We start from the raw sequence: 23,591 nt of genomic DNA on the forward strand, positions 1-23,591 counted from the left end.
CCCGGTGGGGCGCTGCGGGGACGCTCACTGCACCCTGTGGTTGGGCCCTTCCTCCCGGCACCCCGCCCTCCCCCGGGGGGGGGCACCCGCCCTCAACCAGTTTGGCAGGGCAGGCCGGGTCTGGAGATGGGCGGGGAGCCCTGAGCCTCCGCGCCTTCCTGGGCGCCTCCTCCCGCCCCCAGCCGCCCGCCGGACACCCAGGCCTCGCCGAGCCGGGCGCCGGGCGCTCGAGGCCGGCCGGGGAGTCGGCGTCCCCGCGGGTGACCCCCCAACAAGGCTGCGCGGCCCCGGTACGCCCGACGGCCGTCCGGGCGGGGAGCCCTCCCCGGGGCGGGGCCATGCCGCCCGGTGCCCGCTGAGGCCCCCACCATGGCCCGCTCGCTGACCTGGTGCTGCTGCCCCTGCTGCCTGACCGAGGATGAGAAGGCGGCGGCCCGGATCGACCAGGACATCAACAGGATCCTGCTGGAGCAGAAGAAGAGGGACCGCGGGGAGCTGAAGCTGCTGCTTCTGGGTGAGCGGGCGGGTGGGGCGCGCACGGGACGCCGCCGGGGACCCCACGGGGCCGGGAGAGCCTGACCCACTTGGGGGCGAGAAGTCTAAGGCCCAGAGAGACCAGGTCCTCGCCCCGAGGTGTGGGCAGCGGGCGGCCGGGAGGGGCTTGTGCAGGGGGGGGGTGGGGGGGGGCAGGCCCCGCGGGCCCTGCCGGCCTCTGCCCTGGCGTCAGGGGAAGGGGGCGATGAGCCCAGGCGTGCGGCCCGCCCCGGGGCCTCCCCGTCGTCCGCCGGGGGCCCTGCCCCCTGTCTGTCTGCCCCACGCCGGCCGGCCGGGGAGGGCCTGGCCCCCGCCTGCTCTGGCGAGCTCGCCGCGGAGTCCCTGGGCCCGGGCATTGCCCGCGGGCTGTGACCCACGGGCTCACGGATTCATTCATTCGAGAAGTATCGAGTAACTCTCCGGGCGGGCGCCGCAGCCAGGGAGATGGGCCATGTCCCTGCCTCCGGGGACCTCATCTTGCCGACAGGGAGGCAGACGGCCCAGAAGCCAATAAGCAGAGAGAGAATTTCCGGCGGCAAGAAGAGTGAGGAGGAAAATAAACCAGGGTGGAAGGGAAGAGTGACGGGGGCGGCAGGTTGTAAGGCTCCAAGATTGTGGCCTCCCAAAGCGCAGAGTCTTGTCCCCAACGCGTGTCCACTCCCTCCACCCCTGGGGCCCTGCGGGCCTCCCCTCCAGGTGCCAGCCTGAGAGGGGCTCCCGGGACATCCTGAGCCCTGGGGTGGGGGGGGGGGGACACCAGGGAAGGTCTCGGGTGTCCAGAAGTCACATCTGCCTGCCCTGGGCCAGGAGGCCGGCCATCCGTATGGCGGCCTCACTCTTCCCTGGCTCCGAGGTGGGGGGGCCCTGGGGAGTGGAGAGGAGGGTGTAGAAGCCTGGGGCCCCCAAGATTGCACCTTAATTAGGGCCCTTCTGACTCTAGTCTTTTATGGAAAAGACATCCCCCCCCCCCATTTAGTTTTCCAAGGAACCTGGCATGGGGACGGTCTCAAGTCCAGCCGATGGCCCCGTGGCTGGCCCCTCAGACCCCAACTCCTGCAACTTCCTCCTGCGATCCTTTGCCACAGGCCCTTGCCTTCTCTGCTTTTTTCAATTATTTCATTTTCCTGAAGCTTCGGTAAAGTCGTCAGTGAGGCTATCTGAGCCTGGAAGGTTTTAATTAAAAATTTAATTACTTGGGACGCCTGGGTGGCTCCGTCGGTTAAGCGTCCAGCTTCGGCGTCAGGCCCCGTGCTGACCCGCTCGGAGCCCGGAGCCTGCTTCGGATTCTGTGCCTCCCTCTCTCTCTGCCCCTCCCCTGCTCACGCTCTGTCTCTCCCTGTCTCTCAAAAAATAAGTAAACATTAAAAAATTAAAAAAAAAAAAGAATTAAATTACTTGGGGCGCCTGGGTGGCTCAGTCAGTTGAGCGTCTGACTTCAGCTCAGGTCACGATCTCGTGGTTCACGAGTTCAAGCCCCACGTCGGGCTCTCGGCTGTCAGTGTAGGGCCCGCTTTGGATCCTCTGTCCCCCTCTCTCTCTGCCCCTCCCCTGCTTGCATGCTGTCTCTCAAAAACAAATAAAATATATTTTTTTTAATTAAAGAATTTAATTACTGTAATTACTGTAATTGCTATCTCTATTTGACATCAGACTAGGTAGGCTATTACAGGAAGAGGATGTATGATATATGATGTAGTATTGATCCCCTTTTAATAATATTATTATTAGGGCTACTTAGGCTATCTGTTTTTTCTTGCGTCAGTTTTGGTTATCGACGTCTGTCAAAGAACTTGTCCCTTTTCTTCGAAGCCGTCGAAGGTATGGGAATCAATCGTGTGCCCCATTCCCTCGTCCCGAGGGACATGTGAAGCGTCCATCTTTCATTCTGTTTGTCTGCTCGCTTCCTCTCGATCCACCCGGCACGGAGGTTTACCGATGCTGGCGATCTTTCCCTGCACACCTCGAGTTTATGTATCCGAACCTCAGGGCCTTTCCACTTGCTGTTCTCCCTGCCGGTGGCTCTCGGCATCACCCACGCCTCCGTGCGGCCGGTGCTGTCACTCAAGGCAACACAACTCGTGTGTCACCTCCGCAGAGAAGTCTTCCTGGATTCCCTGACCACAAAGGCGGCCCATCCTTCTCCTTCCTCCTTTCTTCAGGGCACGTACTGACGTTCTGTAGATTTGTTTAACTTGTTCTTTCCTGTCTGTCTCTCCAGTTACACGGAGGTGGGGACCGTGTCTTTCTTGTTCGTGCCTCTGTCCCCAGCATCCGGCCCAGGGGGCATAGGGAACCTGACAGAGAACAGATGCCCAGAGCATACTTTATGAATGAATAAGCGAATGAAGGAATCCTGTCTCTGGGGCGACTTCCCCTGGAGCTGCGTCGCATCTTCCAGAGCTGGGAAGGTCCCTGGTGCCACGCCACGCTGACCACTGCCCAGCCCTCCCCACACCAGGAAGCCCCTTCTGCTGGTGTGCGGTGGGGGCAGGGAGGTTGTTCATGTTCCCAAGCGCTGATGGTGGCCCTGTGGACCACGCTGTGGACTGTGGTTTTGACCGCCCCCCTACCCCCCAGCCCCAAGGGCTGCTTCCACACCTCTCTCCCTTCTTGAAAACAGGAATTGAAACCAAAAGTTATTTTTTCCTGGAGGTGGCTGGTCTTTTTGAGGAAGCAGGCTGAGGGGCCGGGAGTCTGTCCCTGACAGGAAGCGATTGGCGTGTTGGAGAATGGTGGGGGGGGGGGGACGTCAGAATGAAGCCATTAAAGGAGCCAGCTCTGTCCACAGAGCTTGAGGTGGATACCGCTCCTGTCCCCAGGTGGGAAACTGAGGCCCAGAGAGACGAAGCGATTTGCCCAAGGTCACACAGCCAGGATCGGAACGTAGAATTCCGGTTCCGGAGCCCATGCATTTGACCTCCCTGTGAATGTGCCCCTGGAGAGAAAAGCCACAGCACCCCAGTGGCAGATGGGGAAACTGAGGCCCAGGGAGGTGATGGGCTTGGTCTGGGGTCGGCGGCCAGTCTGAGCCAGAGCTGGACCTAGAAGCTGAGCCTCCTGCCCTCCAGCATGTCCCCGGCCCCGTCTTCTGGAGCATCAGAGGTCTGGGGCGGCCTTCCGCCGTGGAAGCAGCCGCCAGGTTCCCCTTCCTCTCCACCCCCAGGAGGAAGAGGCCCTACCCCTCTGGCCCACCAGGTGGGAAGAGCTGTCCCTGCAGCCCCCAGCCCCATTTGCGGACTTTCCCGCAGCAGACCGGGAACCTGGGGCTGGAGAGGTTCCAGAATCCTCCGTGGCTTCAGGACAGTCACGGGCTGCAAAGAGAGGGTTCCACCCAGTGGAGTTTTCAGACTTTAGGTGGTGACCCAGTCATGAGTCACAAAATCCATGCTGTGGGTGGCGACCAGGATTTTTTTGTTTTTCCTTTAACGACACAGGGGAGAAGAAAATCAGTGCCTCGCAAGTCAGCCGTTGCTCTGTGTGACCTTTGATGGGTCCCCACATGTCTGGGGGAGACCCGAGGCCTGAGGGTTGAAAGGCTACCGGGAAGGAGGTCAGAGGGTGTGGTCCCCTGCGCTCGTCTCAGTCCCCCTTCCCGCAGCCCCCGCAGGACCTGTCCAGCTCCCGAGTGTCTGTGGACGCGTGACATTGACATGACGTTCATTGTCCGATACTCGGCAGGCTGGCCGGAGCCCATTTTGTCAGTGAAGGACCCACCAGGGCTCGAGTTTACTCCCCTGCTTCTCTGCTCGCTGTGGGACCCCGGGAAAATCACCCCACCTCTCTGATTCCCGGGTGTCTTTTGCAAATAGCAAACCGGTGGGACTCTTTGGGGGGGGGGTTGGCTGAGGACAGGCACGGGGTATTCTGGCCCAGACACCAAGAGTTAAATCAAGCTCGCGGTGACTATGGATATGGGGAACTTTCTGGTTTAATACCGCTAACCCATGAGCTCTGCACTTGGACAGAACGAGGTCCGAGTCCCAGCTTGGCCCCTTAACCGGCTGCGTTGGCCCAAGGCAAGCCCATCAGCCGATCTGGGACTCAGTTTCCCCATATGAAGAGTGGGCCAAGAGCCGTCCTTCTGTCAGGCGACCTCAGACACATACGGCTCCGTGTTGGAGACTTTCAGGCTGTGGACCCGGGGCGTGGGGGTGTTTTGGGTGTTTTTGGGGGGGAGACTTTTTATTTCGGAATAATTTTAGATGTACGGAAAAGTGGCAAAGACAGAACAGTTCCCGTCTACTAAACGGCTTCCCCTGTGTTAACATCTCGTATGACCCCGGTGCACCTGTCACAGTGGGAGAGCTCCCTCGGAACCTCACGACTGCGTTCCGTGAGCGGCGCTCGGGCCTGGGATGTGGCCGGTTCTCTGAGGGGGCCCTTTTTCTGTTCCAGTTTCCCCTTCAGCATCTCGCATCACATGTCAGGCTCTTCCCCTCGGTTAACTTTTCAGTTTGAAATGCTTTCAGACCCACTGAAAAGTCGGGCCCGGTTCTTCTGCAAATGTTGTTTTACCATATTTCCTCTCTTCTCCATCTCCCTCCCTCTCGCTCCTTTTTTTTTTTTTTTTTTTTTGTAAGTTGACTTATTGATTTTGAGAGAGAGAGTGTGGGAGCAGGGGAGGGGCAGAGAGGGGGCGGGGAAGGGAGAGAGTCCCAGGCAGGCTCCGCGATGTCAGCGCAGAGCCTGACGCGGGGCTCGAACCCACGAACCACGAGATCGTGACCTGAGCTGAAACCAAGACTCGGACGCTTAACCGACTGAGCCACCAGGTGCCCCAGAGCAACTCATGTTCTTGGACCTCGAGTCCAGCGGACTTAACCACACCTGGCGTCACCCCAGGCCTGCCCTTTGTTGCCCACGGATATGTGGGGACACGGAGCTCCTGGCGGGGCACCCTCTCTTCTCTCCGCCTCCTCCACCCCCACTCTGCTCCCTCCGACTGTTTCCTCTTTCTGGGCTCCACCCCTTCCTTTCCTGCTGCTTCCTGTTCCTCCTTCCAGTCCCCCCTCCTGTGCCGGGAAGGACCCCATGCCAGGGTCCCCCAGGAGCTGGGTGGGGCAGGGAGCTGTGGGAGGAGCCTCCCCGTCCCACCCCTCCTGCCTGGCTATCACACCATTTTACAGATGGGAAAACGGAGGCGCACACACACACACACACACACACACGCCAGGGCTCAGGCAGCAGGGAGTCGAGCCTTCCTCTCTGAGCTTCCAGACCGGGACTACCGAAGATCTAAGTGTTATCGTCGCGAGCCCAGGGCTGGCTTTTCTGGGCGCGGGACCCGGGCTGTCCCGCAGTGCCCTGGGCTCAGAAGGGCCCCGGCGTGCACTTGGCCCCGTGAATCGTGTAGATGGCCCTGCAAGGACCCCTCTCCCCGCTCTGGTCCATCAGCGAAGCCTTCTCAGTCCGTCTCCCAAATATCTCTCGAAGGTCTTCTTTCCACCGGGTCCAGCCCCCGTCGTCACTCACCTAGACCTCCACCCCGGACGCCCTGCCCCTGCCCTCGCCCCCGCAGTCTGTCCTCCCTGCAGCGGCCACCGCAGAACGCCTTCGAGGACCTGGGTCGGGTGCCCCACTCCCCATAGCCCTCCAGGGCTCCCACCTCCCTGGGGTGAGAGCCCGAGTCCTCCGCGTGGCCCCCAGCCCCCCCGCACCACCTGGCCCCCCCCCCCCCCCACTCTGCTCCAGCCAAACAGCCTTTTTGCTGTTCCTCAGTATTTTCAGCCCCGCGGGCCAGACCCTCTCGGACTGCCGGCTTCTGCTGCCCGAGCGAGCAAACGGCCAGAGGCCGTGGGGACACAAATGGCCGTGACTGTGTGCCAATAAAACTTTATTTAGGGACGCCGAAACAGGAATTCCGTACCAGCTCCACATGTGATGAAATACTCGTGTTTTTGTTTTTTTTTTTAATTCCTTTCAATCGTTTAAAAATGTCAAAACCACAAGGACAGAAAGTATTTGAGCCGTGAAAGCTGTCGTACAAACTGAAAACCTGCTGGGCACGCGGACACAGGCGGCCGGCCGGCTGGCCCCTCGCGCCCTGGTTGGCTGCCCCCCCCCCCCCCAGGGGCCTCTTACGGGGTGCTCATTTACCCTCGCAGGCAGGCTCTGGCAGCAGGGGAAACTGAGGCACGCAAGGGGAAGGCGCTCGCCCAGGGTTGTCCGGAGCGGGGTTGGGGGGACTGAGCTGCTGTTGTCCCCCCCCCCCCAGGCCCCGGCGAGAGCGGGAAGAGCACGTTCATCAAGCAGATGCGCATCATCCACGGGGCGGGCTACTCGGAGGAGGAGCGCAAGGGCTTCCGGCCCCTCATCTACCAGAACATCTTCGTGTCCATGCAGGCCATGATCGAGGCCATGGGCTGGCTGCAGATTCCGTTCAGCAGGCCCGAGAGCAGGGTGAGCGAGCGGGGGGCTCGGGCCGGGGCCGCGTGCCGGTGGGCCTGTGGCACTGGGGGTGGGACCCGTCCCTTCCGACCCCCGGGCCCAGGCTGTGTCCACTAGGACCCCCGGGGCAGGATGCGTGCCCTCTGACCCCAAAGCCCAACGCATCTTCCCCTCACAACTTCCGGGGCAGGACCGCGTCCCCTCAGACGCCCCCACCCTGGTGGGACCATGTCCCCTCGGACCCTCCAGATCAAGACTATGTCCCCTCAGAACCGCAGGTCTGGGCCGTGTCTCATAGAACCCTCCGTTCAGGGCCACGTCCCTTTGGACACCTGGGACAGGGCCGTGTTTCTTGGGTCCCCAGGTCTTGTTAACTCTACCCCAGGAGTTTCCGTGCATTCCAGGCAACTTGGCATCAGCCCCCCTCTCGTGCTGTCCTGTGGGCCCTGCGATGACAGGGGTGGCCTGGGTGGGGGGGGTCCCGAACCAGCACCCGCTTTGCCGTAGCAATGTTAATACCATCGACCGGCGACAGAGTCCGGCTTCGGGGCGGGCAGCTCCGTGTGCACGTGTCACGGGAACACTTCCCACGCTCTCCACCCTCGTCACAAATGCTGGGGAGCACAGTGCAGTACGGTTCCCGGCAGGCCTCTCGCACGTGGTCCTCCTGAGGAACTAGAAGGTCACGGCCTCGAGTGGCAGATCCCCAGATCTCCCTGCCCCAGCCCCATGCCGCTGTCCGTGTCCATGAGTTTGCTTTTTCTAGAAGCCTCACGCAAGTGGGGTCATGCAGTATTCGTCCTTCTGTGCCTGGCTTATTTCACTTAACGTGATGTCCCCCAGATTCATTCATGTCGTTACCTATTGTGGATTCCCCTTCTTTTTTTAAGGCTCAGCAATAGCCGTGTGTGTGTGTGTGTGTGTGTGTGTGTGTGTGTGTGTATGCACATGCACCACATTCTCTTGATGGACATTTAGGTTGTTTCTGCGCCTTGGCTATTGTGACTCGTGCTGCAGTGAACACGGGATGTTAGTATCTTTTCAAGATCCTGATTTCAATTCTTTCGCTTAAACGCTCAGAAGTCGAATTGCTGGATCATAGGGTAGTTCTATTTTAATTTTTTTCAGGACCCTCCACACTTGTTTGCATTCCCCCCAACAGCACACGAGGGCTCCAATTTCTCCACAGCCTCGCCAGCACTTGTGGGTTTTTAAAAAAAATATTTATTTATTTTTGAGAGAGAGAGAGACAGACAGAGCACAAGCAGGGGAGGAGCAGATAGCGGGAGACACAGAATCTGAACTGTCAGCACAGAGCCTGACGCGGGGCTCGAACTCACAAACCGTGAGATCGTGACCTGAGCCAAAGTCGGATGCTTATCTGACTGAGCCACCCAGGTGCCCCTAGAATAGCGGTTCTAACTGAGATATAACACACGTGGTGAAGAAGCCAGTTCACAAGCTCAGTGAAGCCATCACAATGTAAGTGCACGTGTGTAATCACTGCCCAGGATGAGAAGCAGAACGTGTCCCCAGAGGCTCCTTCCCCAAATCACTACCCCCCCAGGAGTAACCAGGAGCTATATTGGGGTTACCTATTTTTGAACTTCTCATACATGGAATTATACAGAACGTTCTCGCATGTCTGGCTTCTGACACTGCTCAGTATGTCTGTACTTCTTCCATCTTTGGGGGCATAGTTGTGGTTTGTTCATTTCTATCATATGTGTTTCATGAAAACCTACGCATCTCTGTTGGGTATCTATGTAGAAGTAGATTTGGATCATAAAGTAGATTAGATTAGGAGGAGACACCAGACCGTCTCCAAGCGCTTGACTATTTCACACTCCTGCCAGCAGTACATGAAGAGTTCAGTTGCCACTCATCCTTGCCAACACTAGATGCTGTCGGCTCGTTTTAGCCATTCTGGTGGGTTCTTGGAAGTATTTCATTGTGGTTCTGATTTGCATTTCCCTGATTAAGAAGGAGGCTGCACACCTCTTCACAGGTTTGTCGAACATTTGGATATTCCATTTTGTGAAACAACTGTTCAAATCTTTCGCCCATTTTTGTTTTTGGCTTTGTTTTTGCCCTTTTTTTTTTCTTACTGATTTATAGCAGATTCTTTGTATGTTCTGGAGGAGAGCACTTTGTTGTGTATTTTGTAAATATCTTCTCCCCATCCATACCTTGCATCTTCATTGTTTTCACGGTGTCCGAATGAATCGCTCCTAATTTTAATGAAGTGCAGTATGTCAGTCTTCTGCTTACTGGTGTGTTGTTGGATTTTTGCTTTTTGTGTTTTTTGTTTGTTTGTTTTTGGTAGCCAGCTTAAGAGATGTTTTTCCTCCTGAAGGTCATGATGAAATTCTCTATCGCTATCTTTAACTTTTTTTACTTATTTGTTTTTAAAATTTTATTTATTTATTCTTGAGAAAGCGAGAGAGAGAAAGCACGCTCATGGGAGCAGAGGAGGGGCAGAGAGAGGGAGAGAGAGAGAGAATCCCAAGCAGGCTCTGTGCTGTCAGCATGGAGCTGGACACGGGGCTCGAACCCACGAACCGGGAGATCACGACCTGAGCTGAAACCAAGAGTAGGATGCTCAACCGACTGAGCCCCCCAGGTGCCCCTCTATTGCTGTCTTTTAAGTGGAGCTTTATTGTTTCAGATTTAGATTTACCTTGTACCTGGAATTGATTTCTGTGTAGGGTGTGATCACGTTTCTTTCCTTTTTTATCCTCCTGGTGCAGATATTCAATGGTGGCAGTGCCCCTTGACATTTTCCCCACCGTACCAGTCTCGTCTTTGTGATCAATCGGGTGTTCAGATGTGCCTGGATCTGTTAACGCTCGCTGTTCTGTTCTGTTGGTCAATTTCTCTGCCTTTGAGCGAACATCATTTCATGTTAGTGACTGTAGCATCCTAATACGTAGCCTCGGAGCCTGCGAGTGGAAATCCTTCCACTTTGTCCTCCACAATGGCGTCGGCTGCTCCGGGCACTTTTGCATTTCTACATTAAGTTTAGAATTATCTTGTCAGTGTTTACGCACACACACGCCTTTCTGGGATTTTGGTAGAATTGCATGGAATCTGTGGATTAATTTGGGGAGAACTGGCAGCTTAAAAATGCTGAGTCTTTCAATCCACGAACACAGCACAGCCTTCCAATTATTTAGATCCTTTACATTTTTTCCTTAGCGGGACGTCTGGGTGGCTCAGTCGGTTAAACGTCTGACTTTGACCCAGGTCACGATCTCAAGGTTCACGAGTTCGAGCCCCGCGTCGGGCTCTGTGCTGACAGTGCAGAGCCCCCTTTGTTGTTGTTGTTTTTTAATGTTTTCTTTTTTTCTTTCTTTATTTAGAGAGCATGAGCAGGGGAGGGGCAGAGAGAGAGAGAGAGAGGGAGAGAGAGAATCCCAAGCAGGCTCCATGCTGCCAGCACAGAGCCCGATGCGGGGATCGAACTCACAGACCGTGAGATCATGACCTGAGGTGAAATCAAGAGCCGGGCGCTTAACCGACTGAGCCACCCAGGTGCCCCGCAGAGCCTACTTTGGATCATCTCTCCCCCCCCCACCCCTCCTCCGCTCGCACACGTGCGCCCGCTCGCACAAATAAACATTTAGTAAACAAATTTTTTCTTCGTGATGTTTGTATATTTCAGCGTGGAGAGATTTCACGTGTGTTGTTAGATTTATTCCTAGGTATTTGATATCTTTTTTTTTTTTTTTTGCTACTGTAAATGGGATTTAAATTCTTGAAAACGTCCACCAGTTAGTGGTTAATATATAGCCACACATCGGATGTGTGTCTGTTGATCTCGCCAAGGTAACTAGCTTATTCTGACAGCTCATCGCTGGACTGTGTTGGACTTTCTACGTGCAGTCATGCTCTCGGCGAGTAACCACCGTGTGACATACTCCTTTCCAAACCTGACGCCTTTCGTTTCCTTTCCCTCTTGGGTGGCCCTGGCGAGGACCTCAGTACGTTGTTAGGTAGAGTGGTGGCCCTCGTTGTCACACTCCCAGGCACAGAGGCACACACACCCCCCCACGAGCACACACGCACGTGCCCACACGGACACACGCACACGCGTGCACAGGCCGACGCAGAAGTCTGAGCCGCTGTCCCTGCTGGAAGGAAAGGACGACGGGTGGAGGCAGGGAAGGGGCAGCACCGCACGGCTCCGGCTGCGTGTGCCTCGACCTCCCCGCGGGACCTGCACGCATTGTTTCATCACGCTACCTGTCTGTCGTGAGGGCACCTGTAGCGACTTGCCTCATGAGCGTCAAAGATGCAGAACTGATGTCCCTGCACGTGCCTTCTCTGCTGCCCCTCTGCCCTCCATCTGGGGACAAAGGCGGGCGCGAAGGAAGGAGCAGAGGCGGGGGGGGGGGGGGCTAGGAACTGCGGCGTGGGGGCGGGGTTCCGTCGCAGAGGGGCACAGTGGCTCGCGGGGATGTCTGACTCGCCCCGTCCCTCCCTCCCCAGCACCACGCCAGTCTGGTCATGAGCCAGGACCCCTACAAAGTGACCACTTTTGAGAAGCGCTGCGCCGTGGCCATGCAGTGGCTGTGGAGGGACGCCGGCATCCGGGCCTGTTATGAGCGTCGCCGGGAGTTTCACCTGCTGGACTCGGCCGTGTAGTGAGTGCGGGGCTCGGGGGCGGCAGGTGTGGGGCCCAGATGCAGCCGGTGGCGAACTCGTCCCGGGACAGAAGGGGCCCAGGCTGGTTGGCTCCCACTGCGGGAGGTGCTGTGGATGGTCTTGCTCCCGGGTGACGTCGTTCCTGGGGGGACACAGCTCCTGGGGTGACGTCGTTCCTGGGGAGACACAGCTCCTGGGGTGACGTCGTTCCTGGGGAGACACAGCTCCTGGGGTGACGTCGTTCCTGGGGGGACACAGCTCCTAGGGTGACGTCGTTCCGGGGGAGACACAGCTCCTGGGGTGACGTCGTTCCTGGGGAGACACAGCTCCTGGGGTGACGTCGTTCCTGGGGGGACAGTGCTCATCACCACGCAGTGACACTCCCTGGGCACGATGCTGGGCATTGAGGGCGATTTGACAGCTGCAGCCTGTTCCCAGGCCGTCACTTTTCTTGGGACAGTGCCACTCCTGGGGGTGACAGCTCTCCCAAGGTGACACCCCTCCCCCGGTGACACTGGTCTTGAGTTCACACTGTCCTTGAAGTCCTGCTGTTCTGAGGGTGAGGCTGCTTCGCCCCGTGCTCCCTCAGCCTCAGGGTGATGCTCCCGGGCCACCTGCAGACCCAGAGGTCCGGCCCCTCCCCAGCAGCTCCCCTCCCCCCGCAGGGTCGTCTCTGGGCTTTGGAGGGGGGTCTGAGAAACAAAGGGAGGCTGCGAGACTAGGCCTCAGGGCTCCTCACTCCACAGCTACCTGTCCCACCTGGAGCGCATCACTGAGGAGGACTACATCCCCACGGCACAGGACGTGCTCCGGAGCCGCATGCCCACCACCGGCATCAATGAGTACTGCTTCTCCGTGCAGAAGACCAACCTGCGGTGAGCCCACGGCCCGGAGCTGGGGAAAGCTTCCTGTAGGAGGGGGCAAAGGAACTGGGGCCCTGAAGGATGAATAGGAGTTTCCCAGTACCAGTCCTCAAGCGGCGTCCAGGCTGAAGGAGGCTGAGCTGGATCTAGACACCTGGAGTCCCCATGCAGTCAGGTGTGGGACCTGGAAGAGCCCGGAATGAGGCCACCAGAGGTCCAGGAGGGCAGGTCTTCCTGAAGGAGGGGACATTGGTATTGGGGCATTGAAGGTTGAATAGGAGTTCAGTCGGATAACTCGAAGGGCTGCTGGGTAGGAGGAGACGGAGACTGTGTGGTCAGCGGTTTTCCAGAGGGATCGATTTGGGCCTGGGGAAGCTCAGAGGGTGATCCCCCCGATGGGGTGAGGCTGGAGGTCAGGGGACTCAGGAGTGGGCGGGAGCCATGATCCAGGCAGGAAGCGCTGGTAAGGGCCAGGGCAGTGGTCGCAGGGATGGAAATGAGGGGATGGAGCAAAAATTGTTTCCGACGTAGAATGGGCAGGACCAGATGAGCCCAAGGATCAGAGAATCTGGGTGATGGGGTAAATGTCGGGTCACGGTGGTGGTGGCAGCGTGGGGGTGTTAGACTAGACAATGATGTCCTTTGGGGCACGTTGAGTCTGAGGGATCTGGGGCATCTGGGAGGTGGCTAGGCACACACAGGCCTGAGCTGGAAGGCAGAGGCGTGAGTGGCCAGCGCAGCAAGGGATCCAGGCAGAGTGACGGCCAGCGTCGAAGACTAAAGGTGAGGTCGGGAAGAGTACACCGGGAAAAGCGACTTCTGGGATTGGCATTTAGAGGGTCATCAGTGACCTTAACAAGCTCCGTGTCTGTGGGCTGATGGCAGGGAGCTGTGGAGGGTGCGGGGTGAGGACTGGACAAAGGGGTTGTGCTCACCTCACCCATACTGAGCCTCACACTGTCCTGAATTGATACCCCAAACGTGCTCCTCTGGCCTTTGCAATAGTCCTCACCAGGAAGGCTCATAATTTATCTGTTTGCCATCAGTCTCCTCCCCTGACGGAGAGCCCCACAAGGCTAGGGGCCGAGTTTGATTCCCCTGCTTTGCTAGTGATGATCAGCTCAAGATCAGAGTGGAAGTTAGTGAATGTGGGAGGAGAGTTGGAAAGATGGAAGGATAAATGAGTGGATGGATGGGTTAGTGTATGTATGTATAGGTGTGTGGAGGGTGGGTGGACGGGTGGGTGGATGGACGGAAGAGTATGTGGGTGGTTGGATGGATGGTTGGTTCAATGGTTGGGTGGATGGATAGATGGATGGATGGATGGATGGATGGATGGATGGAAGAGTATGTGGGTGGTTGGATGGATGGATGGATGGATGGACAGAAGAATATGTGGGCGGTTGGATGGATGGTTGGTTCAATGGTTGGATGGATGGATAGATGGATGGATGGATGGATGGATGGACGGAAGAGTACGTGGGTGGTTGGATGGATGGATGGATGGTTCAATGGTTGGATGGATGGATGGACGGAAGAATATGTGGGCGGTTGGATGGATGGATGGTTCAATGGCTGGATGGATGGATAGATGGCTGGATGGATGGCTGGATGGATGGAATTGTATGTGGGTGGTTGGATGGATGGATGGATGGTTGAATGGTTGGATGGATGGATGGATGGACGGAAGAATATGTGGGTGGTTGAATGGATGGTTGGTTCAATGGCTGGATGGCTGGATGGATGGATGGATGGATGGAATTGTATGTGGGTGTTTGGATGGATGGATGGACAGAAGAATATGTGGGCGGTTGGATGGATGGATGGATGGTTCAATGGTTGGATGGATGGATAGATGGATGGATGGATGGATGGACGGAAGAGTATGTGGGTGGTTGGATGGATGGATGGATGGTTCAATGGTTGGATAGATGGATGGACGGAGGAATATGTGGGTGGTTGGATGGATGGATGGTTCAATGGTTGGATGGATGGATAGATGGATGGATGGATGGATGGACGGAAGAATATGTGGGTGGTTGAATGGATGGTTGGTTCAATGGCTGGATGGATGGATAAATGGATGGATGGATGGATGGATGGATGGATGGAATTGTATGTGGGTGGTTGGATGGATGGATGGATGGTTCAATGGTTGGATGGATGGATGGATGGACAGAAGAATATGTGGGCGGTTGGATGGATGGATGGTTCAATGGTTGGATGGATGGATAGATGGATGGATGGATGGATGGACGGAAGAGTATGTGGGTGGTTGGATGGATAGATGGTTCAATGGTTGGATGGATGGATAGATGGATGGATGGATGGATGGATGGACGGACGGAAGAGTGTGTGGGTGGTTGGATGGATGGATGGTTCAATGGTTGGATGGATGGATGGATGGATGGATGGATGGAACTGTATGTGGGTGGTTGGATGGATGGATGGATGGTTCAATGGTTGGATGGATGGATAGATGGATGGATGGATGGATGGACGGAAGAGTATGTGGGTGGTTGGATGGATAGATGGTTCAATGGTTGGATGGATGGATAGATGGATGGATGGATGGATGGATGGATGGAACTGTATGTGGGTGGTTGGATGGATGGATGGATGGTTCAATGGTTGGATGGATGGATGGATGGACAGAAGAATATGTGGACGGTTGGATGGATGGATGGTTCAATGGTTGGATGGATGGATAGATGGATGGATGGATGGATGGATGGACGGACGGAAGAGTGTGTGGGTGGTTGGATGGATGGTTGGTTCAATGGTTGGATGGATGGATAGATGGATGGATGGATGGATGGATGGACGGAAGAGTACGTGGGTGGTTGGATGGATGGATGGATGGTTCAATGGTTGGATGGATGGATGGACGGAAGAATATGTGGGCGGTTGGATGGATGGATGGTTCAATGGTTGGATGGATGGATAGATGGATGGATGGATGGATGGATGGACAGAAGAGTACGTGGGTGGTTGGATGGATGGATGGATGGAAGGATATGTGGGTGGTTGGATGGATGGATGGTTCAATGGTTGGATGGATGGATGGATGGATGGACGGAAGAGTGTGTGGGTGGTTGGATGGATGAATGGATGGTTCAATGGTTGGATGGGTGGACGGACGGACGGATGGATAGATGGGTGGATAGATTGTAAAAGTTTAGGAATGAAGGTAGAGGTTGGGGAAGTCACAGGAAAGGCTGGGCTGAGGTGCTGACTTTTAAGTGAGAACCCTAGAGTGTTCCTAGGTGAGGAGAGAGCTAATCAGTGGGGTAAAGGATCAGAGGGATCCGATTAGGAGATGGGAGGCTGGCAAGTAACCTACCCCACATATATCTCAGTCCGCTAAGCCCCACTTGTAGCCACTGCACCCCTATCCCGCTCTGGGGTTGGAGGGGGTCTGAAGAGGCACAAGAGGGGTTGGTTGGTCTGTCGGATCAGGAGCCACAGGCACTAGCCTTGGCTTCCCGTCCATGCAAAGGGGCAAGTCCCTTCTTGCTCTGAGACTTCTGGCATTTCCTGTTGGCTGCCTGTGTAACCGTCCATCCCCGGGGAAATGATGCAGGGCTTGTTATCAGTGACCCACATTTCTTAGAGAGAGAACAGGAAGGCGGGAGGGCTCAGGCTTTGTTGTGGTGTGTGTGGGGGGGTGGAGGCTGGGCTTTCGCCCTGGGCCACACACCGAGGGGATGGCGTTGTCCAGCCAGAACCGTGTGGCTGCATTTCACAGATGGGGAAACTGAGTTCTGGAGCTCTTCTGCGCGTTGCCCCCCCCCCCCCCCAGCCAGCCAGAACCAGGGCAGACTCCGGATGTGTCTGACCCTCTGTCCTCTAATACGGGGGCAGACATCAGGCGGCCCAGGGCAGAAGCCCGGCAAAATGTCCCCCTCCCGTGCCTCAGTTTCCTCGTGTGTAAATGGGCAAAATAGTAACACCCACCTTGCGGGGTGGCTGAAAGGCAATTAACACACAAGGGGCGTCGGCCCAGGAGCTGCTATTAATATTGGTCTTGACGTGTCCCTGCTGTGTGGGGTGCGGTGTCACGGGGCCCTGATTGGGTCTGAGTTCTGACCCGGGCTGGCTCCTGGCAGGATCGTGGACGTCGGGGGCCAGAGGTCGGAACGGAAGAAGTGGATCCACTGCTTTGAGAACGTGATCGCCCTCATCTACCTGGCCTCGCTCAGCGAGTACGACCAGTGCCTGGAGGAGAACAACCAAGAGGTGAGGTCCACCGCGGGTGCGGGGGCACCGCCTCCTGCTGGCCTCCAGGCGTGCAGCCGAGCAGGACAGCCCATGGCCGCGCTTGATGGGGTCCGGGTGTGTCTGGCGTGGCTCTGAGCCCCGCCCCCCACTCTTCCGCGGTCAGAGCGCTGCGCCCCGAGACACAGATACACACACACACACACACACAAAGGGACACCGGAGCCCCTGGACGCAGCCCCCCCCCCCAGGAAGCGCAAGGCAGCTGGCCTGGGAAAATGGGTCATTGCCTCAGGGGCAGTGTCCTGCTTTTATTCCGAAAGGCTGGACAACACTCTTTTGTGAGCTCTTCTCCTAATTAAGACCCGGCCCATTTCCGACATCGGGGCTTTTAGGGGTTACGGTTCCACACGGACAGTTTGGGGATCCAGGGGTCAGATGCTATCGTCCCGACTTTCAGACCGAATCAAACAGAATGAATTTGAGGTCGTTCTGCCACAGAGTTTGCTCCAAGGCAGCCACACGAGGTGTCCTAGTTTGCTGGGCTGTCCTAACAAAGTACCACAGCCCGGGGGGCCGGAGCCACGGAGACTTTTCTCCCAGCGCCCGAGGCCACACACCCCGGATCCGCACGTTGGCCAGGCTCGGTCCTCCTGAGCCTGCGGGGGAGACCGTCCCAGGCGCTCTCCGCTTCTGGGGGTCACTGGCCATCCTTGGTGTCCCTTGTTCTGTGCACCCGTTGCCCATCTCCGCCTCCTGTGGTCCCATGGACTTTTCCCCACGTATCTGGGCCCAAACGTCCCCTCTTTAAAAGGACACCTGCCACCAGACGCGACAATCTAGAAGGACCTCTTCTTAACTGATTACATCTTCAAAGACCCTATTTCCAAATATGGTCCCATTCTGCGGTTCCAGAGGGGCGTCAACTTGGGGACACTAGTCGGAGCGGTACGGGCCACACAAAAGCGTGGGCCGCCCCCTCCGACCCAGCCAGGAATCGGGGAGCCCTGAGCTCCCGGACGGTAGGCTGGCAGCCCCCTCTCCACGTGGGGGAGGGCTCGTGTCTGGACCAAGGCGGCCGTCGTGTTGGAGCCGTGGTCTGCCTGTTCCCCCCGAACAGAACCGGATGAAGGAGAGCCTGGCCCTGTTCGGCACTATCCTGGAACTGCCCTGGTTCAAAAGCACGTCCGTCATCCTCTTCCTCAACAAAACTGACATCCTAGAGGAGAAGATCTCCACCTCCCACTTGGCTACCTACTTCCCCAGTTTCCAGGGTGAGTGGTTCTAGAACTTTCTAAGCCCTTCAGCTCCAACGAGCAGCTCCCAGGAGAGATGCTGGTCCAGACCCTGCCCCAGCTGGAGGTTCAAACGGGATCAGACAAACCTGAGTTCCAGACCCAAGCCGTGAGCCTCAGTTTCCCCCTCTGTGGGAGGGGGGGGGAGGGTGGCAGCCATCATGCCCCAAGCACCTGCTTCAAGCAGGGGTTCTAAAGAGGCAGGTGTTACAGATTCTCTGCACGTGGTCTGCTGTCGAGTTCATTGTCATGAGCCACACCTGGAAGGTGTCAACCTTTTCCAGACTCTGCCTAGGTTTTCGAGACTTCTTTTTTTGAGTCTTTCATAGTCACTGCATCTATGTCTAATCAGATAGCAGAATATTTTGTTACTTTTAAGAGAGAGAGAGAGAGAGAGCAGAGAGAGGCAGAGAGAGAGGGAGACAGAGGATCCGAAGAGGGCTCCACATTGAAAGTGGGGGGCCCGAGGAGGGGCTCGAACTTACGAGCTGCAAAATCATGACCTGAGTTGAAGTCGGTCGCCCAACCGACTGAGCCACACAGGCGCCCCCTCGGTTAGCAGAACACCAAGGAAATAGGTGCCTGACCTTTGAACAAGTCCTTCCAGGACACAACGTTTTCACAGACACAGCAGCCCTCTTTCCCGCGGCGCTTGTAGCTGACAGGTTTGTGCAGCGTCTCGGCAATTGCGCGTGAATCGGGACAGGACGACCTCACTGAGCGGGTTTGGGGGCGAGCCGTCAGCGCAGACGGAGGGGCGAGGGCCTGGCCGCCTAGAGAGGATTACGGGGGAGTCGGGCACAGGTCAGTGTATCCCGCAGAGGGGAGGTGGGGTGTCGGAGGGTCCCGGGAAGGGGTGTATTGGCTAGCACTCTCCGCCCAGGGCCACTGCGAGGACGCAGCATGGCTGTCTCAGGGTAGCCAGACGTCAGCCCGGGGGGTGGGGTGGGGGGAAGCCTCTGCTCCCGACGTGGTGGCCTCAGAGGTCCCGGATGGTCACAGCCGCCTCATTCTATGGCTCAAGCCAGTCAGGCCAGCTCCCACTCAAAAGGGGACAAACAGACTCCCGTCTTGGTGGCCGAATGGCACACACGTAAAGGGGTGGGGGGAGCGATGGCAGCCGTCCTGGGGACAAGCTGGCTTCATCTCCTGGCACCGCAAACTAGGAGGCTGAAAACAACAGACGTGGATCTGTCCCTGGTGTCTCTTAGTTTCTGGCGTTACCTGCAATCCTCGGTGTCCCTGGACATATGGATACATCCCTCCAACCTGCCTCTGTTGTCACATGGCCTCTCTCTCTCTCTGTGTCGTTCCTCTTCTTATAAAGACGCCAGTCATTGGCTGTAGGGCCCCCCCAATCCAGTGTGACCCCATTTCAAGCTAACCAATTACATCTGAAAAGACCTTATTTCCAAATGAGGTGACTTGGTCATATTCTGAGGTTCTGGGGGGACGTGGATTTGGGGGAACACTGTTCGCCCCAGTACACAAGCAACGTGGCAGATGAAGGTCTTAAGCCCGGTGACATCGCCACGGGCGTGACGCTTGGCCTTGTCAGGTCTCGCAGCCCACGAGGCCAATCTCAGCCAATCATCCCCAGAAGACTTAGGGGCCCGAGAGACAGATGGCAACTTGTCCCAGCATGGCGGACGCCCCTTGTTCCCTTCCCGGCTGGGCGGCCTTGGGAATGGGAGCGTGGTCTGGAGAGTCGGGGGAGGGGGATAAAGTGGATAGTTTTGAGGGACTGTTTTCCTTCATGTCAAAGGAAACGCTCATGACTCACCTTTTTCTCCCAGCCAAAGGGGCTGCAGTACTCTCCCGACTTCCGGGTGTCAGTCCTTGCCTGTTCTGTACTGAGTAGCATTTGTGATTATAACAGCGGCTAAAGTATCTAACATTGCCCGAGGCGCCCTCACGTAGGGACTCATTTGATCCTCGTTAAAAAGTCCTGTGCAGTGGAGCTCTTCCTCCTCACCGCTATAGAGGTGGGGAAACTGAGGCACAGAGAGGGGCAACGACTTGCCAAAAGTCACACGGCCAGCGGGTGGCAGAGGCAGGATTCGAACCCAGGCTGTGTGGATCCGGAGCCACCAGCCTTAACCACCGGGTACCCTGCCTGTCTGGAAGAATCAGAAGAACATTCCGATGATGGAGCACAGAGCCCTCCACATGATTGCATTGAATCCTCACAACTCTGGGAGGCTTGGGACTGTTAGGATCCCCATTTTACAAATGGGGAGACTGAGGCTCACAGCGCTAACATGGACTAACATATAAGGCAACCCAACGAGTAAGTAGGAGAACCAGGGCTTGGGTTCTAGAAGCCCTTGCCCACATTGTGCTTGGGGGAGAGAGAGAGAGAGGGAGACTGAGCATGGCAGGTGCCTCACCAGGGTGGCCACCCCTCCCTTTCTCTTGGCCTCGGTTTACCCCTCTGCACCTCTCAGGAATGTCTTTGTCTGCAGCTCTAGGCTCCCATCCCCTTAGCTGCAAGCCCAGCCAAGTGAGAGGGTTTCCTTCTTTAACACAGTTCTGCCTAAAGTCCCAGGGCCAAGTCTTATTGGTCCATTCCAGGTCATGTGACTCACCTGAGTCCATCCTCGATGATCCCATTGGCTGGACCTGATAGTCATGGGACCCTCCAGAAAAACCAAAGATGGCGCCGGCCTGCACCATGGCGCGTGGTTCCTGGGGCGCCTGCAGCCCCGTTGACGTGCACGCGTGGAGCAGGGTCTCCAGATCCCCTCCTTGACCCAGGAGACGCTCCCTCCTGCCCCACGAGCCCCGTGCCCTGACTGCCCATCCCCCCCCCCCTCCCCCAGGCCCGAAGCAGGACGTGGAGGCAGCCAAGAAGTTCATCCTGGACATGTACACTAGAATGTACTCCAGCTGCGTGGACAGCGCCGACGGGGGCAGGAAGGGTCCGCGCTCCCGGCGACTCTTCAGCCACTACACGTGCGCCACGGACACGCAGAACATCCGCAAGGTCTTCAAGGACGTGCGGGACTCGGTCCTGGCCCGCTACCTGGACGAGATCAACCTGCTGTGAGCCAGGCCCCGCTGCCCCCGGGCTCAGACCCGCGCGTGGCAGGCGGGACCTGCGGGCGGACCGGTGCTCAGGGAGCCCAGATGCCGCTTGTCGCTCGGCCCCGGGTCCAGGTGGCCGAAGGGCTGTGAGTGAGTCAGAGGTTGACGGCGGCGGGTGGTCGTCCCCCTCCTGTCTCTGCCCCTCACTGGGACAGCCCCTGGGTTTGCCCCCCCCCCCTTGACTCAGTTTACCCCCTCGGAAAGGGAGGGCAAGGGCCACTTGGGATGCCAGGGTGGGGGGAAAAGTGGGGCGAGCAGAGGATGCAGGATCTCTCCCGGGCAGAGGCCGGGACCTCCGCGGAGGTGCTGCCCCAGCCCCGGGATGGGGGGCGTGGGCCTTCCATCGAGGGACCGGACTCTGGCGCCCCCTGGCGGACAGGAAGCGGCACCGACCCGCTGAGGCCTGGGTAGCGCGGGGACTTCCTGTTCCCGGCTGGAAAAGCGCCCCGGAAAACGCTGTCCCTTTCACGATCTGAGGCTCACAGGGTGTCCTGCCCTGTTTACAGACGAGGGAACCTGAGGCCCACAGGCATCCCCCCGCTTCCCAGGCTGGGGGCCGGGCGCACCGCAACATCCCTTCTGTATTTATTCCCTCCCCTTCTGTGGCGCCCCTCGCAGGACATTAAAGAAACGACCTTCTGGACACCTGTGGTTTCTTAGGGTCGTCCTGTTTATCACTGCGCAGCCCCTTCTCGGGGCGCCTGTCCCAGGCGGGGTGGCACCACGGGGCAGGAGGGAAGCGATCGTGTGGACGTGTGGGACGTGTAAGCCCACCCTGTGTTGTCACCCCAAAATTCCAGGGGCCCCCACCCACCTCGGATGAAGGTGAAGGTTCAGACGTCGAGGGCTCCACTTACCCGGGACCGCGGTCTCCCGCCCCGGCGGGTCACAAGCCAGCCCACCTCTGCTTTCCGATGAGGAAACCGAGGCACAGAGACACGGAATCATCTGACGAAGGCTCCAGCCTGCGAGATGGCAGGGCCGAGAAAGGGATTCATCCGACACTTTTTTTCTTTTCCTTTTAAGCATATAAACTTTATGTTTCGGGATAGTCCCATTGACAGAAAAATCGTGAAGAGAGTACAGAGTTGCCCTACGAAACCACACTCCGTGTCCCCTACTGTTCACATCTTATGTTAAGATGGTACTTTAAAATTTTTCTGATTTTTAATTTTATTTTAGACAGGGGGGAGGGGAGGGGGCAGAGGGAGAGAGGATCTTACGCAGGCTCCTCACTGTCGTTGGAGCCTGATGCGGGGCTCAATCTCACGGCCGTGAGATCCCGAGCTGAGCTGAAATCAAGGGTCGGGCGCTCAACCGACTGAGCCGCCCATGTTCGGTAATTTTAAAGAACTTCTTGGTTTTATTCAGAGATTCGTGAATCGGGGAGCATCGCATCTGGCAGACAGATAGAAGCCCCTGGCTTGATTTTGATGAGCTTGGCAGTTTTCAAGCACGCTGGGCAGGGATTGCCTCGGTTTCCCGGGACCACAAAACAAAGGGCCACACACTTTGTGACTTCATGGCAGATTTTTACTCTCAGTGCTAGAGGGCAGAAGTCAAGGTGTGGCAGGGCTCTCTCCCTCCAAAGACCCCAGGGCTGGATCCTTCCCTTTCCGCATCTTCCAGCTTCTGGGGGCTCCAGGCGCCCCTTGGCCTTGGCTCCGTCCCTCCCGTATCTCCGCCTCTCTTCATGTGGCCCCTTCTCTCGTGTGCGTCCACGTTTTCCCCCCTCAGAGGGGGCAGCGGTCGTACTGAATGGGGGCCCATCCTAATGACCTCGCCTCAACTTGATTACACCTGCAAAGACCCTATTTCCGATGAGGAAGTGTGGTCACGTGAGGTCACAATGAGGTCACGTGCCCAGCTATCGGGGGCGAGGACTCCAGATCTCCCTGCAGGTATTTCGGGGATCGTCCCTCGGTGGAGGTTTGTCTGACGCTTTCCTCGAGATTAGGTTGAGCTGGCGGGCTTCAGGGGGCAGGACCACAGAGGCAAAGGGCCACTTGCCCCTCATCGTAGCAGGAAGACCGGTGTGACACCGCTGTGGGCGTCGGGCCCCTGGCTGAGGGGTCGCCCAACCCTTTGAAAACCTTTTTTTTTTTTTTTTCTCTGATCGTGGAAAATACCAAATCTACGAAAACAGGGAGGCGAGGCAAGGCCGCGCTGGGACTTCTGTGGGCTCAAGGCGTTATTGCTTTCATAGGTCTCCTCCTCCAGAAGCAACTGTTAAAAATTGTTTTCTTGTTAAAAAAATTTTTAATGTTTATTTTTGAGAAGGAGAGAGAGAGAGAGAGAGAGAGACCGTGTGCGCGCGTGGGGGAGGGGCAGAGAAAGAGGGAGACTCAGAATCCGAAGCAGGCTCCGGGCTCTGAGCTGTCAGCACAGAGCCCGACGCGGCACTCGAACCCACGAACCATGAAATCATGACCTGAGCCGAAGTCAGATACTTAACCGACTGAGCCATCAGGTGCCCCTTAAAAGTTGTTTTCTTAACAACTGTGTTGGTAGAAAGACCAGGGAAATCCAGAGGGGGCTCACTGTTACCTATCCGTGATGG

At 57.1% G+C, this 23,591-nt stretch overlaps 1 protein-coding gene and 1 long non-coding RNA gene across 3 annotated transcripts; both read left to right on the forward strand.

Annotated features, from left to right (window-relative positions):
* Positions 1-273: 273 nt before the first annotated feature.
* On the forward strand, positions 274-21,970 carry GNA15 (G protein subunit alpha 15). Of its 2 annotated transcripts, none has more exons than XM_030298345.1 (7): positions 274-514; positions 6,749-6,933; positions 11,413-11,567; positions 12,315-12,443; positions 16,541-16,670; positions 17,770-17,923; positions 20,767-21,674. In XM_030298345.1, the coding sequence occupies exons 1-7, from the start codon at positions 370-372 to the stop codon at positions 20,991-20,993; spliced, it is 1,125 nt and encodes a 374-aa protein (XP_030154205.1). In that variant the 5' UTR covers positions 274-369; the 3' UTR covers positions 20,994-21,674. The 2 variants fall into 2 exon arrangements, with proteins under 2 accessions (XP_030154205.1, XP_030154214.1); XM_030298354.1 differs by lacking the exon at positions 274-514 and adding an exon at positions 4,872-4,956 and having other exon boundaries at positions 20,767-21,970.
* On the forward strand, positions 17,930-19,373 carry LOC115502711. The gene is made up of 2 exons (XR_003965161.1): positions 17,930-18,748; positions 19,156-19,373. It is a non-coding gene; the product is annotated as an uncharacterized LOC115502711 (long non-coding RNA).
* Positions 21,971-23,591: the final 1,621 nt, after the last annotated feature.

Source organism: Lynx canadensis, chromosome A2 (assembly GCF_007474595.2).
Source record: "Lynx canadensis isolate LIC74 chromosome A2, mLynCan4.pri.v2, whole genome shotgun sequence".
NCBI classification, from domain to species: Eukaryota; Metazoa; Chordata; class Mammalia; order Carnivora; family Felidae; genus Lynx; species Lynx canadensis.

Excerpts from the sequence above, each read along its gene's own strand:
- GNA15 (XM_030298345.1), top strand. The coding sequence starts at position 370 with ATGGCCCGCTCGCTGACCTGGTGCTGCTGCCCCTGCTGCCTGACCGAG. Across the intron at positions 11,568-12,314 it reads CTGCTGGACTCGGCCGTGTA|CTACCTGTCCCACCTGGAGC; the intron begins GTGAGTGCGGGG and ends CTCACTCCACAG. Across the intron at positions 16,671-17,769 it reads TGGAGGAGAACAACCAAGAG|AACCGGATGAAGGAGAGCCT; the intron begins GTGAGGTCCACC and ends CCCCCCGAACAG.